Source organism: Petromyzon marinus, chromosome 66 (genome assembly GCF_048934315.1).
Source record: "Petromyzon marinus isolate PM22_M1 ecotype Great Lakes invasive population chromosome 66, UKy_Petmar_22M1.pri1.0, whole genome shotgun sequence".
NCBI lineage: Eukaryota > Metazoa > Chordata > Hyperoartia > Petromyzontiformes > Petromyzontidae > Petromyzon > Petromyzon marinus.
The window spans coordinates 7,349,821-7,373,862 of record NC_133732.1 but is presented as its reverse complement, the minus strand read 5'-3'; the positions used below and the strand labels follow the sequence as shown (position 1 = coordinate 7,373,862).

Genomic DNA, 24,042 nt, shown 5'->3' with positions numbered 1-24,042 from the left:
CACCACGTAGAAGGGAAACAATAAAATAATAAAAATATAAAACAATAAAATTATCACGACGTTTCGACTGCAACACAAGCAATCGTCATCAGGTGTGAAAACCACAGCAAGAAAGTTTTCAAAAAAAATTCTAATTTCACATTTTTTTCAAATTTTCTTACTGTAGTTTTCACACCTGATGATGATTGCTTGTGTTGCAGTCGAAACGTCGTGAGAATTTTATTTTATATTTTTATTATTTTGTTGTTTCCCTTCTACGTGGTGACTTTACCGAAATCACCAAGAATATGAATCCCTGCAGTCACGAAAGCTTTAAATCAAAATTAGATTTGTTATAATAGGGTTTTCCCCCTTTTTTCTGGCAACAAAACTGAAACCTTTTTACAAGGATTCATGTCTGCATTAACCACAATACATGCAGTCAAAATGCAAACAAAAAAAACATACTGATATATGATGCATTTTCCTTTAAACTGATTGGTCCACACCAAGGGACGGCTTTCTTTTGAGCCTCGACCCAATTGGTGCTCGACCAGATGACGCCAAAAGGCGTCACACAGCTCAAAGACAATGCACTATCAAAGTAATGAGGGCTCGGTGTGAGCATCTACATCATTAGACCTCCTTTGTCAGTACCAAAATATAATAGGGTTTTGTTGCCAGAAAAAAGGGGAAAAACCCTATTATATGTTGGTACTGGCAAAGGAGGTCTAATGATTTGTTATCATCTTACAGTGTATTATCGTCCCGTATGAGTGTTAAAAAACTATGTTTGAAGCACCCTAAATTTACGCGAATTAACTCCCAAAAAAAACCTTATGGATGAATATTGGGGGCGAATGCCCAGTTCAGTGTTAAACTGATAAGGGGGGGGGGGGGTGGACGGGCGCGGCACGGGCTAGAGAAGAGATGGAGCGACGTGCTACAGGAGGATGTGGAGCTGAGTGGACTTTCCGATGACCGATACCAGTGGTGTCAAGATCGGCCTCTGTGGAGGAGGCTCGTGAAGGACGCTCCTGGGCAGTTGGAGGCAGTCGCCCTCCAACAACAACGGAGGGCGGAGGAGCGACGCTCACAACAACGAGCGGAGCGCCGGGTGGCTAAAGCACAGCAGATTGGCACAGTAGGGGGGCACAGGTGGTGCAACAGCCAGTCATCTCAGTCGATCCGTGGCACCTGGGTCTGCCCCGTGACCTCCTGCCAGCGGGCGTTCGACACGTCACGTGGCCTCGAGGTGCACATGGCCTGGCACTGGCGTCGTGGTGACGTCACCTCCCACTTAGTGGCGAATGGCGGTTGTTGTTGTGGACGGGCAAGTGACTTTGTGGTGACCGAAACGAGCAAAGCACAGGACGAAAGACGGCCTCGGTTCGACCCCCCCACCCTCTAGCGGGCGGTGGCTGCTTCAGTGTCTTGTGCCGCATCTTGTCGCTTGGATGCGCCGTGCAAAGGGGGCGGGGCGATAGGAGGGGAGGGGGCTGGGGCTTACAGAGACACGAGGAGGAGAGACAAAGGGAGAGAGACATCGAGACACAGGGAGACAGAGAGACACAGGGAGACATCGAGACACAGGGAGAGAGACATCGAGACACAGGGAGAGAGACATCGAGACAGACGGAGAGAGACAGGGAGACATCGAGACACAGGGAGACATCGAGACACAGGGAGACATCGAGACAGGGAGAGAGACATCGAGACACAGGGAGAGACAGGGAGACAGAGAGACACAGGGAGAGACACAGGGGGACATCGAGAGAGGGAGACACAGGGAGACATCGAGACACAAGGAGACATCGAGACACAGGGAGACATCGAGACACAGGGAGAAAGACATCGAGATACAGGGAGAAAGACATCGAGACACAGGGAGAGAGACATCGAGACACAGGGAGAGAGACAGGGAGACGCAGGGAGACAGACAGGGAGACAGAGACACAGGGAGACATCGAGACACAGGGAGAGAGATATCGAGACACAGGGAGACAGAGAGACACAGGGAGAGACACGGAGAGAGACAGGGAGAGACAGGGAGAGAGACATAGAGACACAGGGAGACAGAGACACAGGGAGACATACATCGAGACACAGGGATAGAGACACAGGGAGAGAGACAGGGAGAGAGATATCGAGACACAGGGAGACAGAGAGACACAGGGAGACAGACATCGAGACACAGGGAGAGAGACACAGGGAGAGACACAGGGAGACAGAGAGACACAGGGAGAGAGACACAGGGAGAGAGACATCGAGACACAGGAAGAGAGACAGGGAGACAGAGACACAGGGAGAGAGACAGGGAGACACAGGGAGACATCGAGACAGGGAGAGAGACATCGAGACACAGGGATAGAGACAGGGAGAGACACAGGGTGAGAGACAGGGAGAGACACAGGGAGACAGGGAGAGAGACAGGGAGACACAGGGAGACTTGGACAGAGGGACAGGGAGGGAGGGGTGACTAGAGAGACAGGGAGAGAGACACAGGGAGAGAGACATCGAGACACAGGGAGAGAAACATCGAGACACAGGGAGAGAGACATCGATACAGGGAGACATCGAGACAGGGAGATAGAGAGACAGGGAGAGAGACACAGGGAGAGAGATATCGAAACACAGGGAGAGAGATATCGAGACACGGGGAGAGAGACAGAGAGACACAGGGAGAGAGACATCGAGACACAGGGAGAGAGACAGAGAGACACAGGGAGAGAGACATCGAGACACAGGGAGAGAGACAGGGAGACAGAGAGACACAGGGAGAGAGACATCGAGACACAGGGAGAGAGACAGGGAGACAGGGAGAGAGACATCGAGACAGGGAGAGACACAGGGAGACAGGGAGAGAGACACAGGGAGACGTGGACAGAGGGACAGGGAGGGAGGGGTGACTAGAGAGACACAGGGAGAGACACAGGGAGAGAGACACAGGGAGAGAGACATCGAGACAGGGAGGGAGACACAGGGAGACAGGGAGGGAGACAAGGAGAGAGACACAGGGAAGGAGACAGGGAGGGAGACATCGAGACAGGGAGGGAGACACAAGGAGAGAGACACAGGAAAGGAGACAAGGAGAGAGACACAGGGAGAGAGACACAGGGAGAGACACAAGGAGAGAGACACAGACAGACAGACAGACGTGGAGACTCAACACGTGGTGAGTCCTGACACCCCCGCACGTGACGCACGGCGTGGTGAAGTATGGTCATCTTGACCCCCCTCCCCTCCCCACGCCTTGCACAGCGTGGGGTTGGAGGCATTCATCCAGCAGTGGATACCCAACTTTGTTAACTCTGAAGTCTTTCGGCGAAGCCCCGTAGATTCATGTTCAAAGAAAGGAACACATTTTTTTTTTAAAACCGACGTTTCGATCTCAAGCCAAGCCATCCTTTTTGCTTTTTGTTCTCAACGGTTTTATTTGATTCTTCCTGATGACGGTCGGCTTGTGTCGGGACCGAAACGTCGTCTTCGTGTTTGTTGTCGTGTTATTTGTCGTGTTATTTTCTTCGGAAAGCCCTGATCTCTACGTGTCTTCGCCCGAAAGACCCCAAGGAATACGAATTCCTGCAATTCACGGAAGCAAAATTTATTTATTTTCATTTAAAAAAAGTCGAGAATTTGTTAGCGGGCAATGTCATCGTGAAGCAGGCGAAGCTCTCTCCCACCTGATGATGGACGCTTGCGTTGCGCACGAAACGTCGTTTTTTTATGACCTACGTGACTTTACCGAAAGAGCAAAAGGGTATAGTGAACGGGCCAGCTTGAGTGTAGTATATAGTGTATCGTAGTGTATAGTAGTGTAGTATATAGTGTAGTGTAGAGTAGTGCATAATGTAGTGTAGTGTATCGTAGTGTAGTGTGTAGCTGAGTATATAGTGTAGTGTATAGTGGTGCAGTGTATATTAGTGTATAGCAGTGTAGTGTATAGTAGTGTAGTATATAGTGTATCGTAGTGTATAGTAGTGCATAATGTAGTGTAGTGTGTAGCTGAGTATAATGTAGTGTACAGTAGTGCAGTGTATAGCAGTGTAGTGTACAGTAGTGCAGTGTATAGCAGTGTAGTGTATAGTAGTGTAGTATGTAGTGTATAGTAGTGCATAATGTGTATAGCTGAGTATATAGTGTAGTATGTAGTGTATAGTGGTGCAGTGTATAGTAGTGTAGTATGTAGTGTATACACTGCACTACTATACATGTAGTGTGTTCTAGTGTAGTGTATAGTAGTGCATAATGTAGTGTGTAGATGAGTATATAGTGTAGTATGTAGTGTATAGTGGTGCAGTGTATAGTAGTGTAGTATGTAGTGTATAGTAGTGTAGTGTATAGTAGTGCAGTGTATAGTCGTGTATATCAGTGTAGTATGTAGTGTGTAGTAGTGTAGTGTATAGTAGTGTAGTGTATAGTGGTGCAGTGTATAGTAGTGTAGTGTATAGTGTAGTGTATAGTAGTGTAGTGTACAGTGGTGCAGTGTATAGTGGTAAAGTGTATAGTAGTGTATAGTAGTGCAGTGTATAGTCGTGCAGTGTATAGTAGTGTATAGTAGTGCAGTGTATAGTAGTGTAGAATGTAGTGTATAGTAGTGCTGTGTATAATAGTGTATAGTAGTGTATAGTGTACATGTTGAACTTCTTTCACACCGTACATAGTCAACCGTGCTAATCAGGAGGTGTGGTGGGATGACAAGACACTCAATACAACAACAATCAGCTCTGCAGAAGTGAATTTTCAATTTAGTATAGTGGAATGTATAGTAATGTAGTGTGTAGTGTATAATAGTGTATCGTAGTGCATATTGCAGAGTATAGTGTAGCGTATCGTAGTGTAAAGTATCGTGGGATGTATACTTGTAGTTTGTAGTGTGTGTTGAACCTCTTTCGCACCGTACGTAGCCAACCGCGCTAATCGGAGTACAAATATTGTGATTGTTAACACGTATCCACTAATCGTTGCGGTGTGTATTGCTCCCTTGCTAATAATATGAACTGTTAAACTAAACTGTTTATTATTTTGACCAGATAAGGCCCCTGGGCCATCACAAATGATAGTAGCTCAACTAAAGGTTATCGTCATCATCATAACGTGGACATTTATAACAGCATCCAAAATAACAACAGCATCTTTCTGATATGCCAGAGTGTGTGTGTGTGTTTATATATCTGTAAGGCTCATGGTTCTGGCCAGAATCACACAGCCGCTATACTGGACATCTGTGATAAAAAAAGAGCTTTAAAGCTCATCGGATTCCTCCCACTATAAATACATACTCTGATGCTGTTGGCTTAACTGACTGTAATTCACATGAGCCCTGCAGTTGGCCCTACAGTGAAACATGTGACCCACAGCTTCTTTATAAATATCGGTGACGTTCCTTCCAGGCATCATGAATATTCGTTGTCGATGGCTTTCTCGTCTTTGCAAGCAGCGCCCCGCGGTGGCTATGAGATGTTTACTACCTCGCCTGGTATGCAGGAGGTCGTGGGTTCCATCCTAACCCTGACGATGCCTGCTGCTGCTGTATATTTGGAGCCTGCGTCTCTCTCTCATCATCATCATCACGGTGGCTATGAGATATTTACTACCTCGCCTGGTATGCAGGAGGTCGTGGGTTCCATGCTAACCCTGATGATGCCTGCTGCTGCTGTATATTTGGAGTCTGCGTCTCTCATCATCATCATCACGGTGGCTAGGAGATGTTAACTACCTCGCCTGGTACACAGGAGGTCGTGGGTTCTAATCCCGACCCCTGACGCCTGCCCAGTGTATATTTGGAGTTTGCGTCTCTTTCTCTCTCTCTCCGCGGTGGATTTTTCTCCGGGTCCTCCGGTTTTTCCCATCCACGTTTAGAATCAAGCATCACGCGTTCAGAATGTTTGGCTGCTGCTACAAATTTCCCATGCGGTCATGATGATGATGAGAAGCCGCAACTTGGCTTGAGCTGTGATCATTTGTGATCGCCAGGGTCGCTTCTGAACAAGAGAGCCACTACACAGCAGCTCAGCGGTGCCCTAATCTGGTAAGAATTAATATTTTTTTTTAATTGAAAACACACTTTAATGAAATGTACCGTACTAGTGTAGTGCCATGGATGGGCTGCACTTGCAGGCAATGACAGGCAGCCCTGAAGCAGTTGGGGGGCCGCGAGGGATTCTATGATCCCTCGCAAACACTCCCAAAGGCTGGGGGGCTGCGGCTGCACTGACCTGCAACGGCAGACATGCGGACCTCAGTGGGGTCACCCACGTCCCTCACTGAGGTCCGCACCTCGGCTGAGAAACGGATATAAGGCGAACCTCTGGAGAGGTCCAGGCAGTTTAAAAACCGAAGCAGTTGGAGACGGAAGCAGTTGGAGGCGGAAGCAGTTGAAGATAACCAGTTGAAGAAGGAAGACGCTGCTAGAGTAGCACTCTGAACCCCAAGCTTCGCCGTCCTTTTAAGGGCCGAAGCTCTGTGAGGTCAGTGTTGGACCTGTACCTTGGCTGGGTCAGGTCAGGTAGTCTCACATAGTATATTATAGCCGGAGGACCTGGAGCGTAGTCGGGTTAGGCACGCTACACAGGACGCGTATAATATACCAAGTGGAAGAGGTCCTCAAGATCAACTGTATGAAGAATTAGTGTATAGTGGTTAGGGTACGTGTGGAAAATAAAGACGTGCCCCCCCTACGAGGTGTCTCCGGAGCAACACTACACTAGTAATGGAAGAACTCCACGACTCCAGGAAGTGGCCCCGAAGCTTGGCATGACGTAAGGGACCGTGGACAATTACAGCCAACGTCAGTTGACCGTGGTCAATGAGACCCACGCCGAAACATAACATAACAAAAAGATTGTTTCCAAGTTTTATTTTTCATTTTTAATGATAGAATATAGTATTGTCATCAGTGCGACATCAGTATACCAAGTTTGCAGTCGATACCACATTGGGAAGTGGGTTACAATTGAGTTGCAAGATTTGAGGATACAACAACAGACAGAGTGAGTTAATAAAAAGCGTGCAATAATAAAACGTAGTTTACGTCTCAGTTTAGCAGCGAATAGCTTTAATCCGAGTGGTCTTCCAATTCGTCGATGTTTGTTGTATGTACGTTGGACTTCTTTCGCACCGTACGGCTTTTGGCTAACCGTTGATGGGCAATGGACTAAAGATGTGAATTTTCAATTTAGTATCGTGGTGTAGTGTATTGCATGGTGTGTGTCGTCGCGTAGTGTATAGTGTCGTGTGAATTGTCGTACTTATGTAGTGGGTTCACGGGACACGGAGACGGTGGAGTAGAGGCAGCACTATTTATTTAACGTAACAAGGGTTACACTGGAAGGGGTAACGGCCCCATCACCCGTATACACGCTGGGACACCCTCTACGCTATCTAGCCTAACTCCTGTGCTCCCAGTTCCTCCAGCTACAGGCGCTAGAGGAGGCTATCTGATCTGGCCCTGGTCAAGCACAGATCACGGCACCCCACCAGACAGACCGGCCCTTAAAAGGACTCCGGCTCTGAGGCTCTGGGACCGCACCACTGGCTTACCCTGCCGGCCCTCAAAAGGACAGCGGTCAGGGAAGTCCTAGGGTCTATCTAGCCGGCCTTCCTTCTTCACTGGTTCTTCATTCTTGGCCCCAACACACTGCCCCGAGCTCTCTGGCTCCCCGCCCTTTATACCCATACACTACTGAGGGGCGGGGCTATAGCGGACGTGGTTGTAGCCACCAAGGTGTGGCTGTGTGTTTCCTTCGCACAACACCCCTACACATAGTGTAGTGTGTATCGTTGTGGTGTAGTATGTAGTGTATAGTGTAGTTTGTATTGTGTATAGTGTAGTGTATAGGGGCCGTCCATAAATGACGTCACGCACCTAGGGGGTGGGGGGGGGGGTCAGACATTTGTGACGATGTGTGACGAGGGGGGGGTGTTTGAGAAATGTGACGTCACATCAAAATGCGCAACTTTAAATAAATATAGACAGCACGATCTACTTAATTAAATGGAATTTTTAATAAATGTTTTCTCCTACAACATCAGAGTGCAGCGCCACATTAAATAATACTACAATGACAATATTTTAAAGCGATTTGAAGCATGTTTTATTTTGGGGGGAGGGGGGCAGAGCTTTGTGACGTCATATTTGAGGGGGGGGGGGTCTGACTTCTTGTGACGCCGTGTGACGAGGGGGAGGGTCAAAAATCGTCCAAAATTGCGTGACGTCATTTATGGACGGCCCCATATTGCAGGATGTATCGTATTGTAATGTATAGTGTGTAATGTTGTGCGTTGTAGTGTATAGTGTAATGTACGTGTGTTGAATGTCTTTAGCACCGTACGTAGCCATCTGTGCTAATCGGAGGTGCGGGGGGAAGAACTTAACCCTGAAAGAAGTTCTAAAGAAATGAGTTTGTCAATATCGATGATGATTTTAAAGAGTGGCATAGCTCCAGTAGCTTCCTAATATAGGAAGGTTGCAGAAGTGCATCTTAAAGCGTGCGATGCGGTGACCACCATCTTTTTTCCGATGGCCAGCCAGAAGTGTAGTGTATTGTGTAGTGTATATTAGTGTATAGTGGTGTATAGTAATGTATAGTGTAGTGTATAGCAGTGTATAGTGTAGTGTATAGTACTCTTTGGTTCTATTGGGTAAAGTCACGTAGGTGAAAATAAAATAACAAAAAATCACGACGTTTCGGCCACAACACAAGCGGCCTTCATCAGGTGAAGGGACAAGACTGTCTGGAGGACAGCGCTGGAGTGGAAGAAGCCACGCTTAGATCACGACCTTTAAGCTGTGTGAGAAGAAAAAGACCACGTGCCTTGACAAAGGAATTAGCATATAATTTAGCATTGAAATGGCTCATTGAAATAGCTAAGTTAAAGTATATACACATCCGCAGAGGTACCCCTTGACAAAGGAATTAGCGCTGGAGTGGAAGAAGCCACGCTTAGATCACAACCTTTAAGCTGTGTGAGAAGAAAAAGGCCAAGTGCCTTGACAAAGGAATTAGCATATAATTTAGCATTGAAATGGCTCATTGAAATAGCTAAGTTAAAGTATACACATCCGCAGAGGTACCCCTTGACAAAGGAATTAGCATAGAATTTAGCATTGAAATAGCTGAGTGATTAGCTTGTAACTCGTCACAGAAATAGCTATGTTAAAGTTAGAGCATATACATTCACCGAGGCACCTAGTACTCATCAAACAGGAGAATTTAGCGAAACACAACCACGCACAGACATCGGACCTGTGTACGAGCAAACAAGGTGTTCTGTCAAAGAAATTAGCATAAAAATTAGCATTTGATTGGCGGATTTTAGGAAAGAGGTGGTGTACGTGCCGGTGGACTCGCAGTTTGGCGCGGGGGGGGAAGGGGGGAGGGGGGAGTTTACCTATTGATTGTGTGAAAAGGGGGAATTTATAAGACTGTGAAAGTTTGCGGTACCACTACTTGAAAAATATACTTTACCATTGAAATTAGTTTAATGTTTAGTTCGATTTAGAACATCTTTCCAATGGTTGCTTAATTTGAAACCATCCTCTCGGTTGAAATTGTGTCTGTGTTTGTAGATCTGAATTGCTTCATGAACAAATCTCTGATAAAAGCCCGTGGGTTTGCAAAGAACCTTGGTATCGGAGAAAATTATATCGTGATCCCCCGCAGCATTGTAACAGTGATCAGCCACGGCAGAAGAATTCGTTTTGCCGTGTTTCAAATCTGATTTGTACTCGCGAATTCGGTCAGAGACATGTCGCTTTGTCTCACCGATGTAGCAATCACCGCAGGTACAACTCAATTTGTAAACCCCGGGGTACTGTAAATCAGGAATGACATCCTTCACGCATGGGATCAGATCACGAATTTTGTGTACTGTATTGAACCGGACCTGGATCTTGTGTTTAGAATTTTGGAAATCTTTTTAGTAACGCCTGCTATATATGGAAGTGTGATGGTTTTGACCGGAGTATCAAGTGGTTGTTTCTGTATGGAGGGAGAGAGAGCTTGGCGAATGGTACGGTCAGAGTAACCATTCCTTTTGAGGGCCAGGTGTACATGTTTTAATTCACTGGTCAGGTGGTGTTGGTCCGAAATGCAATGAGCCCTATGGTATAAAGTTTTGATGAGATAATTATTTTGGGCTGGGTGGTGGTGGGAATCAGGTTTCAAGTAGGAATCTGTGTGGGTGGGTTTCCTGTAGACAGAATGCCCAAATTAGCCATCAGGTCTCGTCTCAAACAGAACATCTAAGAATGGTAGCTTGTCATCTTTCTCCACTTCCATGGTGAATTTGATGGCGGGATGTCTGGAATTGATGTGGTGTAGGAAAAGGTTCAGAGCTGGGAGGCCATGTGGCCAAATGACGAAAGTGTCATCCACATATCTCTTCCACAGGGAAGGTCTGAGGGTGGAAGTCTGGATGGCATCTGATTCAAATTTCTCCATGAAAATATTGGCTATCACTGGTGATAAGGGGGATCCCATGGGGGTACCCTCATTTTGTTTGTAGAAGGAGCCATTCCAAGTAAAGTAGGTATTGTTGAGGCAGTGCCTAACCAGTGCAGGTGTGTCGGGGTCTAGTCCATGTTGGACCAAATTTTCAATTATTTCAATGGTATCAGGTACTGGGACCTTGGTGAACATAGAGACCACATCGAAGCTGACAAGGATATCGTCAGGGGACAGTACAACGTCTTTGACCATAGAGACCAATTGGGCTGAGGTGAGTACTGCTGAGGCGGTCTTGCCAGTGAAAGGCAGCAAGGTATCTGACAGAAAACGGGCTAGTCTATAGGTAGGGGAGTTGATCGTGGATACGATGGGTCAAAGTGGGGTGCCTTCTTTATGAATCTTGGGAAGACCATATAATCTAGGGGGTCTTGCAGCAGAAGGTTTTAGGGAGGGACGTTTAAAAACCATCACACTTCCATATATAGCAGGCGTTACTAAAAAGATTTCCAAAATTCTAAACAAACACAAGATCCAGGTCCGGTTCAATACAGTACACAAAATTCGTGATCTGATCCCATCCGTGAAGAATGTCATTCCTGATTTACAGTACCCCGGGGTTTACAAATTGAGTTGTACCTGCGGTGATTGCTACATCGGTGAGACAAAGCGACATGTCTCTGACCGAATTCGCGAGCACAAATCAGATTTGAAACACGGCAAAACGAATTCTTCTGCCGTGGCTGATCACTGTTACAACGCTGTGGGGGATCACGATATAATTTTCTCCGATACCAAGGTTCTTTGCAAACCCACGGGCTTTTATCAGAGATTTGTTCATGAAGCAATTCAGATCTACAAACACAGACACAATTTCAACCGAGAGGATGGTTTCAAATTAAGCAACCATTGGAAAGATGTTCTAAATCGAACTAAACATTAAACTAATTTCAATGGTACAGTAAATTTTTCAAGTAGTGGTACCCCAAACTTTCGCAGCTCTTATAAATTCCCCCTTTTCACACCATCAATAGGTAAACTCCCCCCTCCCCCCTTCCCCCCCGCGCCAAACTGCGAGTCCACCGGCACGTACACCACCTCTTTCCTAAAATCCGCCAATCAAATGCTAATTTTTATGCTAATTTCTTTGTCAGAACACCTTGTTTGCTCGCACACAGGTCCAATGTCTGAGCGTGGTTGTGTTTCGCTAAATTCTCCTGTTTGATGAGTACTAGGTGCCTCGGTGAATGTATATGCTCTAACTTTAACATAGCTATTTCTGTGACCAGTTACAAGCTAATCACTCAGCTATTTCAATGCTAAATTCTATGCTAATTCCTTTGTCAAGGGATACCTCTGCGGATGTGTATACTTTAACTTAGCTATTTCAATGAGCCATTTCAATGCTAAATTATATGCTAATTCCTTTGTCAAGGCACTTGGCCTTTTTCTTCTCACACAGCTTAAAGGTCGTGATCTAAGCGTGGCTTCTTCCACTCCAGCGCTAATTCCTTTGTCAAGGGGTACCTCTGCGGATGTGTATACTTTAACTTAGCTATTTCAATGAGCCATTTCAATGCTAAATTATATGCTAATTCCTTTGTCAAGGCGCGTGGTCTTTTTCTTCTCACACAGCTTAAAGGTCGTGATCTAAGCGTGGCTTCTTCCACTCCAGCGCTGTCCTCCAGACAGTCTCGTCCCTTCACCTGATGAAGGCCGCTTGTGTTGTGGCCGAAACGTCGTGATTTTTTGTTATTTTATTTTCACTTATGTGACTTTACCCAATAGAACCAAAGAGTATGGATCCTAGCAGTCACGAAAGCTTTAAATCTAGAATAGTGTATAGTAGTGTATAGTGTAGTGTATAGTGCAGTGTGTGGTAGTGTATAGTGTAGTGTATAGTAGTGTATAGTGTAGTGTATAGTAGTGTATAGTGTAGTGTATAGTGTAGTTATAGCAGTGCATAATGTCATGTAAAGCAATGTATAGTGTCGTGTAAAGCAGTGTATAGTGGAGTGTGTAATGTAATATTTATAGTGAAGGGTATATAGTATAGGGCTGAACGATTTGGGGAAAATATTTCATGGCGATTTTTCTGACAGATATTGCTATTGCGATTCGCGATGAAAACTTTTAAAGTAAAGTTTGAGTTCAATGTTGACTGTGTAATATATTTAATACTTGTGATGGAGAATTACCACATGATACAGTAAAACCTTGGATTGCGAGGAGCATAATTCGTTCCGGAAACACGTTTGTAATCCAAAGCACTCGTACATCAAAGCACTCGTAATATATCAGTTGTGATCACGTGACGCTCGGCAGTAAAAAGCGTCTACACGTACACTACTCGTATTGCAAGACCCTTGCTCGTTTATCAAATTAATATTTACTTAAAAATGTTTTGCTCGTCTTGCAAAACACTCGCAGACCAAGTTACTCGCAAACCGAGGTTTTACCGTACCATCAAAGTATGAACTGCTCCATAGATTCTAACGCAAGGATGAGAACTTAAGATATATGAATTTCTTCCAACATGTATTTATTAAAAGGTTTTAATTGAAATAGAACAATCAAACATAGAACAATTGTTAAGTAAAATAAATTAAAATGATAATGATAACAAAATAAAACAATTCCAATAAGAAAGTTGGAGGACTTTTCAAATCGCAAAAAATCGCAGCCTTTGCGATTTGCTAATCGCATTGTTTCAAATAGCGATTTCGATTTGAAATCGATTAACCGTTCAGCCCCAGTATAGTAGTGTATAGCAGTGTATAGTGTAGGTTATAGCAGTGTATAGTGTAGTGTATAGTGTAGGTTATAGCTGTGTATAGTGTAGTGTATATTGTAGTGTATAGTGTAGTGTGTAGAGTGTAGTGTGTAGTGTATAGTGTAGCGTATAGTGTAGGTTATAGCAGTGTATAGTGTAGCGTATATAACATCGTCTTTTGTTTGATGGCCAGCCAAAAGCTCCTGCTGCTGTGAGGATGACCATCGGAGTTTTGCGCGATGATGGTTTGTGGCTCCTTGATGAGATCTGCGGCGAGGTTCGTTTGTGGAATGAGAGGATTTCCACTTTTTGTTCGTCTCCCCTTCAGATGGATCCACACTTCAAATTGCCGTTCATCAAGCAAGAATATGAAGAGCATCCAAATCCCGGGATGTCTCCTAACCCGTTGGTGAAACGCGAAGATGCCGATGCTGGTGAGTAAACTGAACTCGTTTCTTATTTGACCAGTTTAGGCCCCGCTGAGCTGCTGTGTAGCTCTTTTTCAGAAGCCACTTGGCTATCACGAATGATAGCTCAACGAAGTGGCTTATTGTCATCATCATCATCATCACGTGGACATTTTTAGCAGCAGCCAAATACTCTAAACGCGCGGTGATGTTGATTCTAAATGCGCGAGGGGAAAAACCGGAGGACTCCGAGAAAAATCCACGTGACCACGGGGAGAGAGAAAGACACGCAGACTCCAAATATACAGCAGCAGCAGGTGTCGGGGTCGGGATCGAACCCACGACCTCCTGCACACCAGGCAAGGTAGTTAACTTATCCTAGCCACCGTGATGATGATGAGAGAGAGAGAGACACGCAGACTCCAAATATACAGCAGCAGGCGTCGGGGTCGGGATCGAACCCACGACCTCCTGCACACCAGGCGAGGGAGATAACATCTCGTAGCCACCGCGTTTCCCCACAGTGGCGAGATGAGTGAGCGTAAACCATCGACTGTAAATGTATCATTCGCGCAGTGAACCACCCTCAATCCTTGGTCGTGGAGGGTTACGCCACTTGCCGCGATCTAACCCGAAAACCTCGATAATGAAAGGTAAGTTCGTTTGCTAACTGTTATTTAACCATACTCATTGGTTCTTTCGGTATAGTCTCACGTGGGTAGAAAAAAAATTATAGATGACGACGTTTCGATCGCAACACACAAGCAACCGTCATCGGGCGGGACAACCACAGCAAGAATACTGTCGAAGTAGGCGAGAGAGTTGCCGTGACGAGAGGTTAAAAGATACATTGTGTTGCGGTCGAAACGTCGTGAGCTATTATTTTTTGCTACCTACGTGACTTTACCGAAAGAACCACCAAAGAGTATGGATTCCTGCAGTCACGAAAGCTCCAAATTATTTAAATTTAACTTTCGAAAGAAAGCTGTCTCTAGTGTGGACCAATCAGTTTCAAAGACAATGTCACATATATTATCAGAGTATGTTTTTTGTTTGCATTCTGACCTCAAGTATTGTGGTTAATGCAGTAACATGATTCCTTGTTAAAGGTTTCGGTTTGGTGTTTTAACATCTTAACACAGCTGTTCTGTTGCCAGAAAAAAAGGGGAAAACCTCTTCTCATATTTTGGTACTGGCAAAGGGAGGTCCCATGATGTAGTTCATTGTTTTAGGCCAAATATCATTGTCCGCGAAAATTGAGCTGTTCACAAGCACTTCCAGACCGCCGCCGCTCGTCGCCGCTCGTCGTCGCGATCGCCGGGGGAACGGCCGTGGCCACGTCAATCTCGTGCCATGTCGTTCCACCAAATGGTAACGGCAGCGCTTTGACCGCGGCGCGTGCAGGAGCTGTCGCGATGCCGGAAGATGAAGAAGAGAGGCTGGGCGATGAGAATTTGAGGGTTGTGGTGAAAAGTGAAGTGGAGCAAAACGGTAAGATCCCTCCCACCCCACCCCGCCCACTCTGCCCCCCCCATCCCCCCCCACCCCATCCCCCCACTCTGCCCCCCCATCCCCCCCATCCCCCCCCACCTCATCCCCCCCATCTCCCTCCCCCACCTCGCCCACCCTGCCCACCCCATCCCCCTCCCCATCGTCCTACATCAACAAAGACGGCCACCGTATTGCCACGGTGCGTTCTGCGGCAGTGGATAGGAGATGTTAACTACATCGCCTGGTACGCGGGAGGTCGTAGGTTCGATCACGACCCTGACGACGCCTGCCGCTCTATATTTGGAGTTTGCGTCTCTCTTTCTCCGTGGCCGCGTGGATTCATGTAGACCCAGGCTCATAGAGACAACATAAAGAGAGCTACGCTACTCCGCTGGCTCTTGACACGGTTGTCTGCTGGCTTGCTCACCCGAATGTGACACTGTCGTTGTTGCTCTGCCATCTACGTCAGTAGCCATTCGGAAGAAGAACAGGAGGGAGGGAGAAGGTCGCGCACCCGGAGAGTTTTTCATTATGGCTCGTGGAAACAAATGTTTAATATTTTTAATCGATGGCGATTTTATCAAACGAGGGTCCAACGTAACAGCGAGGGTTTTCGCCGTCCTCGGCCGGCGTAAACTCAGGCGAGATGCCGTGAATTCTAAAAGGTAGCAGGGTGGAAACTCGGGCGGACGAAACAAGCATCCTGAGCGCGCCTGTTCGCCTGCTTTTGTTACTTTAGGAATCGCCCCTCCCCCTCGTGATTGAGAGACTATGGCACACGTCTTTTTTCTGAATTGTAGCTCCGGACAACAACATTTTTAATGTCGACGGAGCCAATAATGAGAGGCCAGAGGAGGATGAAGCGGATTCCTACGGAAGCCTGAACACCACCAGTACCGCAGCGGCAGCGGCAACTGACAAGAACTTCATTGAGGTGGAGTTGTTGGAGGAGGATATTGGTCAAGGTGGGTTCCCCCTTCGATTGCAGAGATGGTGGAATGTTTTCTTTATTTGTCGCCAGTAATCTGTGTCGCACGCAATTCGGGCACCGCGGTGGCTAGGAGCTGTTAACTCCCTCGCCTGGTATGCAGGAGATCCCGACCCTGACGCCTGCTGGTGGATTGTTTCACTGTGCTGGGTGTAATTACCAGCGAAACGTCATCACTCAAATTGTAAATGTGGATTGATTCTCCAACACACCGGTGGGCTGAAGTAGTAAACTACACTATACACTACACTATACTACGCTATACTACACCGTACACTATACTACACTGTACACTATCCTACACTATACTAGTAACTAATTGGCGCGTTGTTTACGTCACAAACCTTACTGGCCGTGTCGGGTGTTGGAGGTTTACGACACATTTATCCTTACCGCGATCTAATCCAAAAACCTTTATTGTGAATAATATTAATCGCGAAAAGCCTGCTACGTGTTAAACTGCCTCCTGTATATTTGGAGTCTGCGTGTCTCTCGCCCCCTCCCCGTGGTCGCGTGGAATTTTCTCGGGTGTCCTCCGTTTTTTTTTCATCCACATTTAGAATTAACGTCACGCGTTCAGAGCATTTGGCTGCTGCTATACATTTCCACGTGATAAGGGGCCAGCCATTTAGTACGTACGCATGGAGGGGGGAGGGGGGGGTTAACCCAAATGTGTACGCTTAAGTATGGGGGGGTGGGGGGTTAAGCCTCGATAATAATTTGTCTACATTGCCCTTCAAATGAGTTAGATAGTCCGACTATCTGTTTGCTTGAATAGGCTAACATTATTAATCCTTGATCGTTTCTGCGTGGCTTAAATATCGGCCGTTCTACGAGTCCAGAGAGAGGCACGCAGACTCAAAATACACAGCAGGCGTCCGGGTCGGGATCGAACCCACGCCAAAAAAACTCGTGTCCGCCAGGCGAGCTTGTTAGCATCTCCTCGCGACCGCGAACAGGTCGCCAAAATATCGCGGGCCTAAAAATCTTACCGACGCCCTATTTCCGGCACCCGCTTCCTTCCCGCGCCTCGGTTAACCGACCCGCGCATTTGGCGTTTCCCGCACCCGACGCAGCCGACGAAGGGAAAGCAACGGAGCTCCTTTGCGAGGAGTGCGGCGGCTACGGCGCGACGGCGACGGCGACGGACAAGGCGCGACGCGACGACGACGGCGAGGCCCGGCGAGCTTGCGCGCGCTGCGGGAAGCCGCTCGAAGGCGCGGCGACGTGCGCCGCCGCCGCCGCCGCGGTCGCCGTCGCCGCCGTCGCCGCCGGGAAGAAGCCGCACGCGTGCCAGGAGTGCGGCAAGGGGTTCACGACACGCTCCTACCTGAAGGCGCACGCGCGGACGCACAGCGGCGAGTGGTCGCACGTGTGCGGCGAGTGCGGCCGGGGGTTCGCGGTGCGCTCCAGCTACGAGGCGCACGCGCGCACGCACACGGGCGAGAAGCCGCACGAGTGCGCCGAGTGCGGCAAGCGCTTCGCGCGCGCCTCCGACCTCGTGAGGCACTCGCGCACGCACACGGGCGAGAAGCCGCACGTGTGCGCCGAGTGCGGCAAGGGCTTCACGCAGCGCTCCAACCTGGAGACGCACGCGCGCACGCACGCGGCGGAGAAGCCGCACGTGTGCGGCGAGTGCGGCCGGGGGTTCGCGCAGCGCTCCAACCTGGAGGCTCACTCGGCGTCGCACACGGGCGCCTGGCCCCTGGCGTGCGGCAAGTGCGGCAAGGGCTTCGCCCGCCGCTCCGACCTGGAGAAGCACTCGCGGAGGCACACGGGCGAGAAGCCGCACGTGTGCGAGTACTGCGGCAAGAGGTTCGCGCAGCACTCGAACCTGCACACGCACCTGCGCACGCACACGGGCGAGCGGCCGCACGCGTGCGCCGAGTGCGGCCGGGGCTTCGCCCAGCGCTCGCACCTGGAGGCGCACTCGGTGCTGCACACGGGCGTGTGGCCGCTCGTCTGCGGCGAGTGCGGCATGGGCTTCGCGCAGCTCTCCGACCTGAAGAAGCACCGGCGGACGCACACGGGCGAGAAGCCGTACGTGTGCAAGGAGTGCGGCAAGGGCTTCTCGCAGCACTCGAACCTGCACACGCACGCGCGGCGGCACGCCGGGGAGAAGCCGCACGTGTGCTCCGAGTGCGGCAAGGGCTTCGCGAAGCGCGGCGAGCTGGAGGAGCACTCTGCGACGCACGCGGGCGTGTGGCCGCACTCGTGCGAGGAGTGCGGCAAGGGCTTCTTCCAGCGCTTCCTCTTGGAGGCGCACGCTCGGACCCATGCCCGTGAGTAAGTCGCCCGAGTGGCGCGGGTGGGTGGGTGGGTGGGTGCGTGCGTTGAGCTTCTTTCGCCACCGTACGTGACCAACCGCGCTAATCGCAGGTGGGTGCGGACTGGGGGAAAAGAACAACAAACTAAACACAAAGGAGCAGCTCTAAAAGAAATGAGTTGTATGTACGGACGTTGAACTTCTTTTGCTCCCTACGCGGCCGAACGCGCTAATTGGAGGTGCGGGCGGGAAGGGGTGGGTGGGGGGGGGGGGCGGCTGGGTTGAAGGACAGCAAACGATTCTCCCTGTGCGCGCGCAGAGAATGCGATGGGAGTTTTCAGGAGAGAGGAGAGACGTTTTGAAAACTTAAGACCACGTTTGACGGTGCCGCGCCCAACTGTTCAGCGGTTCCGAGTGGCCAGCGTGACCGGTCTGGTGTTTTTTTTTGCTCCTGCTGTAGAATGTGAAAATGTGTTCATCGCAAACCCCCCTCCCCCCCCCCGACGCCACGGCCTTTCAAGTGCCTTTCGGTAAATCCCGCAAAGCTTCTGTTGAATCGCACGATTAGGAGGCCAAGTGCTTTCCGTCGGGACTGAGGTCTGATTGAATCATCTCCTCTCGTGATGATAGGGAACTACAGTAAATCCTTGTTAATTCGACACACATGGGGCCCCGGCCTTGCCGAGTTATCCAATATTCAGAATTATGTACAAAGGTACTCCCCAATGCCTCCTGCCACGATACAAATTTTTTTCCAAATTTGTTTTCCAAACTCGGGTGCGATTCCCGCTCACGGCCAAAACGGCCAAAACCAGTGACGATTGTCTGAACCGGTCCTGGGCCTCCCCTAGGTCGACTCAGCCTCAAATTAGTACCTGGTGCGGTGTGTAGTAAACATCGCCACTGGGGAGACAAAGGCGGCCGGGCGTGGTGTTGGCCACCCACCCCTTCGTACGTCGTGCCGACCTTTGTAGGTGCTCGCTAACAGCACTTGCTCCTACAGTCTTCACGCACCATACGCATTGACACACGCCCCCGCATCCATTTTATCCAAAGCTTTGGATTTGTCTCGCACGCCAAGGGATTTATACTTCAGTCCCTTTCCATTACTTCTTGATGTGGGCGTAGACGACATTTCTGAGAGGCTTGGCTTGCACAGAGTGCACATAAACAAGGTGATGTCCAAAGCGACAGGTCTGCACTAACGCTCACCACGAGCGCCACCAACGGACCGAGTCGTTGTTTTTGGTCGTGGCTCTCGGCGTTGCTCCACGCGCTATGCCGAAATTGGACCATTCGGTACGGCAATTCGGCTCGCGGCCAATCGCTAATACACGCCGTATATATGCCGAAAGGGCAGCCGTGCCGAATTATCCCCAATTCAGAACGATCAAATACCGAAATAACGAGGTTTTACTCTACAGTGTGACTTTAAATGGTGTTTTCATGTGTTAGAGAGCGGCTTTTGATGCTTTGTTCGGGCTTTGGGAAAGCCATCCCGAGGAGTATTATACTCCACACAAGCACGATGCGACATGTTATGATTACAATCTCCATTGCAAATTTATATCCATTAACTCCACCCCCCCCCTCCCCTCTGATCTTCACACTTGATTGGCTCACAAGTGAAGGCATTACATTACGAAACAGCAGGATTTCTCCACATTTTTGGCTGTATCGCCTGATGATGCTGGTTGCTGTTGTAATTACTGGCGGCGAAACATCACGGCTACTCGAATTGTGAATGTTGTAGTGGGTTTTACTCTCCAACACACAACCGGTTAGGGCTGTACTAGTAACGAATTGCCCACGTTTTGTTTACGTGACAAATCTCACTAATTGGCTGTGCCGGGTGGCAGCGAGTTTAACGACACATTTATATTTACGCAATTTAACCCCAAGGAAAACTCTTATGGACAACATGGGATCTGCTCCTTTGCAACCAAACACAGCGTATGATTAATTACAATAATATAAAAACAAGTTGCATTTGTAAAGGTGGCTCATTTCGTCCGTACCCAATGCGTCACCGTATATTGAAAGCAGGAAATAAACAGAACCACGGTGGCTAGGATATGTTAACTACCTCGCCTGGTATACAGGAGGTCGTGGGTTCGATTCCGATCCCGACGATGCCTGCTTTCTATTTAGAGTTCGTATCTTCTCTCTCCCCGTGGTCGGGTGGATGTCTCTCTGGTTTTCCCCTCCGCATTTAGAATGAACGTGCGTTCGGAGTATTTGGCTGCTGCTAGACTTATCCACGTGGTTATAAGCCACTACGTTGAGCTGCCATTTGTGATAGCTAGGTCGCTTCTAAAACGAAGAGCAACGTAGCTCGGCGGGCTTCACCTGGTAACTTAAAAAGTTTAAGTTTGGTTTATGCCATAACTAGGGGGTGAAGGCCAGATTTTAAAAAGAGGTGCGTTTTCAAGACAGGACTTAAAACGGTTCAAACGACTCTGATTTGCCTCGTGGCCACAAAGGCAAAGCGTTCTTCCAAAGCTCTGGGGGCTGCGCGGTGCAGAGGCGGGAGCCCCGTCACCCCTGCGGGGGACAGAGTGCCCCCCTTGACCTCGGAGCTCTTGGAAGAAGGCGACGCGAAGATCTCAGGGGGGAGGTCGTTGGAGAGTGACTGAGGATCGGTGCCTGTAGATATTGCGGGGCTGACCCATTGAAGAGCCCGTCATCGAACCTCGGACGACACCTCGCCGAATACGGTTTTCCTTCTGTTTAAGACGTAGCGGTAGTCGGCTTTCGCGACCAATATTATCCGTATTAATAGAGGTATTTTTTTTGTGGGGGTCAGATCGCGTGAACATTAACGCGCCGTTAAACGCGCCACCACCCGGCGGGTTTAACGACGCGTTTGTATTTACGCGAACTAATCCCGAACCTCGATTTAAAGCTTTCGTGACTGCAAGGATTCATCTTCTTTGGTTCCTTCGGTAAAGTCACCACGTAGAATGAGAATAAAATAATAAATTAATAAAATAAAATAACACAATAAAAATTATCACGACGTTTCGGCCACAACACAAGTGCCCTTCGTCAGGTGAAGGGACGAGACTGTCTGGAGGACAGCGCTGGAGCCACTTGTGTTGTGGCCGAAACGTCGTGAGAATTTAATTGTGTTATTTTATTAATTTATTATTTTATTCTCATTCTACGTGACTTTACCGAAAGAACCAAAGAAGATGAATCCCAAACCGTTTTTATGTTGAAGCTTACCTTCTACACCCTCCCCACCCACTCCCCCTTCAGAAAAGGGCCGTTGACTTAACCTGTCTCCTATGTTATATACACATACACAGGGTGCCCAAAAATGAATGTACCCGAAAGAACATTGATAGTCGTGTTGCTTTATTCGAGATACTGACGGAAATGCAACATGAATGCACGCAATATAATTGATAGGCTTTAGGTTGTTTCACTTTTGTATGCTATTGATTAGACCATTTGGTTCTTAACCTGAGGTGCACGCACCCCTTGGGGGGGTGCAAGATACCCTTTCTGGGGGTGCGAGACAAAGGCCAGATTATCTTCGAAGGTTAATAATCGAAAACACAAATTAAGCACGGGCACGTAAGTAAAAAAAATGTCTTTATTTCATCATACTCTATGTGCTTATTAGCATTGTACATTTTAATTAAACGATTGAGAACTAACAGGGATGCAAGGCTGCAGTGAAAAGGTTAAGAACCACTGGACTATATGGCCGCCGAAATTCGAACCTCCTGCAGGGGGTTCTGAGCGCACCGCATGTCGCCCCCAAATGTGTTTTCTTTTCCACCCCCCCCCCCCCCCCAATGTGTGCAGATACTCCTGGGTTGTTCCTCAAAGTTCATTAGATATATTTTAAGTCGCCCTCCATCCATAACCGCAACTATGAAAACTCTAAATAAATGCTCAGTAAGTGGAAAGTTATGCATTGCTGGATAATGGATGAAACAATAATTGGAGAAACAATAATTTGATTGATCATACTGGTTCGGTAGGCTCTCATAATTTGTTTGACGGACAAGTGGACAAATGGATAAACAGATAAACGGACTGATGGAACGCCGGGCTTTTATACGCTGATGTCGCCCATTATTCGCTATGACCAATCTAACTGCTGAGAAAACATTTTCCAACAGCTGTAGGGATGGATGATGACAGCATCAACATCAACCTACGCCGTTCATAAGTTTTCCAAGGTCCCTTGCTTTGCTAGTTGGAGACTTAACTTTCTTTACAATAACAAAAAGCAACAACAAAAAAGCAGAGATAAAGCTAAAATCTAACGGTGTGAAGTAGTGTGAACGGGGGTCAGACTTGTCGTCATATCAGACAGTGGGGGTTTCTCTTGAAGCATAAAAGAAAGTGCCCATCAATATTCACAACAGACCAAAACTTGGAAGTCCAATGCATGTAGTCACATCACATTCGTGTCAGTCCCTCCAATAACAATACAACTATTCAACTTACTTATATGGTATGTTCATTTTTAGACAATCTGTATATCTTTTAAAGGCCCCCCACACTCACATACACTGCCGTTGAGTTGCAACGTGGTTTTGAATTCTGTTCGCATAAACGTCGGGTCGGGAAAATAATTGGCGACTGGCCACGCTCGGAAGTTAGCGTGGCTTTGGTTTCCCACGCATTAGAAAGGGACGTCTTGTTTGATGAATGAAAGATTATGAAAACATTTGTAATGCTTCATTACCCCTGTCCGGCAAATAATACGCAGGAGGCGTCGAGATGTTCCAACACCGTTTAGACAACGCCGTTCGCATGGCATCATCAAGTCTGCATTCGCCACACACACTTTGTGGTCAAACATGCAAACGAACGCGCTTTGATGTATAAATGTTCGCATTGCCCTCGGAACTGATTGGCCCGCACCAGAGACGGCCATCCTTCTTTGTCTCGGCTCACCACCGGTGTTAGACCGGGGAACAACGCCAAAAAGGTGAACAGTACAAGGGCAATGCAACCGAAACATGCTTTGATAATGATGTACGCATTGTGCTCGGAACCGATTGGTCTGCACCAGAGACGGCCATCCTTCGCGGTCTAGGCTCACCACCGGTGTTAGACCGGAGAACAACGCCAAAAGGCGAACGGCACAAAAGGCAATGCACAATATGAAAGCATTAATAGCCCGGGTTGAGCAGTTCTTTAACGTCTGACGTGATCTTTTCTCATCAACCGTGTCGCATTCAATTCCGTCTTTTGGGGAAGCAACTCGTGCCCCATCGCATCATCACATCACTGTGCTCCTGCTGACGATGCTGACGCTTGCTGCCGTTGAGTTGCGAGCAATACGGCGGGCATTGAAAAAAACATTTCGAGACACGAGACGAATTCGCATTCGCACATCAATAAACATCATATCAATAAATCTCTTCCACTGCTTTCACTGTCATTGCTCCATCGTCGTCATCATCATCGTGAACCCGCGTGTGCGATTGTGTGCGTGTGGCTAATGTAAGGCTCCCCTCGGGAAAGTCATGTTGGGCTAGTTTAATGCCCGAGTGGGTCCAGGCGCAGGCACCTCGGCTGGAGCGATCTGAAGGTATGGGCCAGATCGGCTCAATAACCACAGTGGCGAGACGCTCACTACCTCGCCTTTTATACAGGAGTTCGTGGGTTCGAGCCAAACTTGCCCGTATAGTTTGAGTTTATATGTTCTCTCTCATGGTCGC

The 24,042-nt window shown here is 48.2% G+C and overlaps 1 protein-coding gene across 2 annotated transcripts; it reads left to right on the top strand.

Moving 5' to 3' along the window:
* Positions 1-148: 148 nt before the first annotated feature.
* On the top strand, positions 149-23,742 carry LOC116956624 (uncharacterized). Of its 2 annotated transcripts, XM_032978382.2 has the most exons (6): positions 150-3,154; positions 5,956-6,010; positions 13,529-13,634; positions 15,012-15,098; positions 15,899-16,063; positions 17,163-23,742. In XM_032978382.2, the coding sequence occupies exons 3-6, from the start codon at positions 13,529-13,531 to the stop codon at positions 18,374-18,376; spliced, it is 1,572 nt and encodes a 523-aa protein (XP_032834273.2). In that variant the 5' UTR covers positions 150-3,154; positions 5,956-6,010; the 3' UTR covers positions 18,377-23,742. The 2 variants fall into 2 exon arrangements, with proteins under 2 accessions (XP_032834274.2, XP_032834273.2); XM_032978383.2 differs by lacking the exon at positions 5,956-6,010 and having other exon boundaries at positions 149-3,154.
* Positions 23,743-24,042: the final 300 nt, after the last annotated feature.

Bases quoted from the DNA above. Each gene is read 5' to 3' on its own strand.
- LOC116956624 (XM_032978383.2), top strand. From the start codon at position 13,529: ATGGATCCACACTTCAAATTGCCGTTCATCAAGCAAGAATATGAAGAG. The intron at 13,635-15,011 runs GTGAGTAAACTG...CGGCGCGTGCAG, and splicing joins ACGCGAAGATGCCGATGCTG to GAGCTGTCGCGATGCCGGAA. The intron at 15,099-15,898 runs GTAAGATCCCTC...TCTGAATTGTAG, and splicing joins AAGTGAAGTGGAGCAAAACG to CTCCGGACAACAACATTTTT.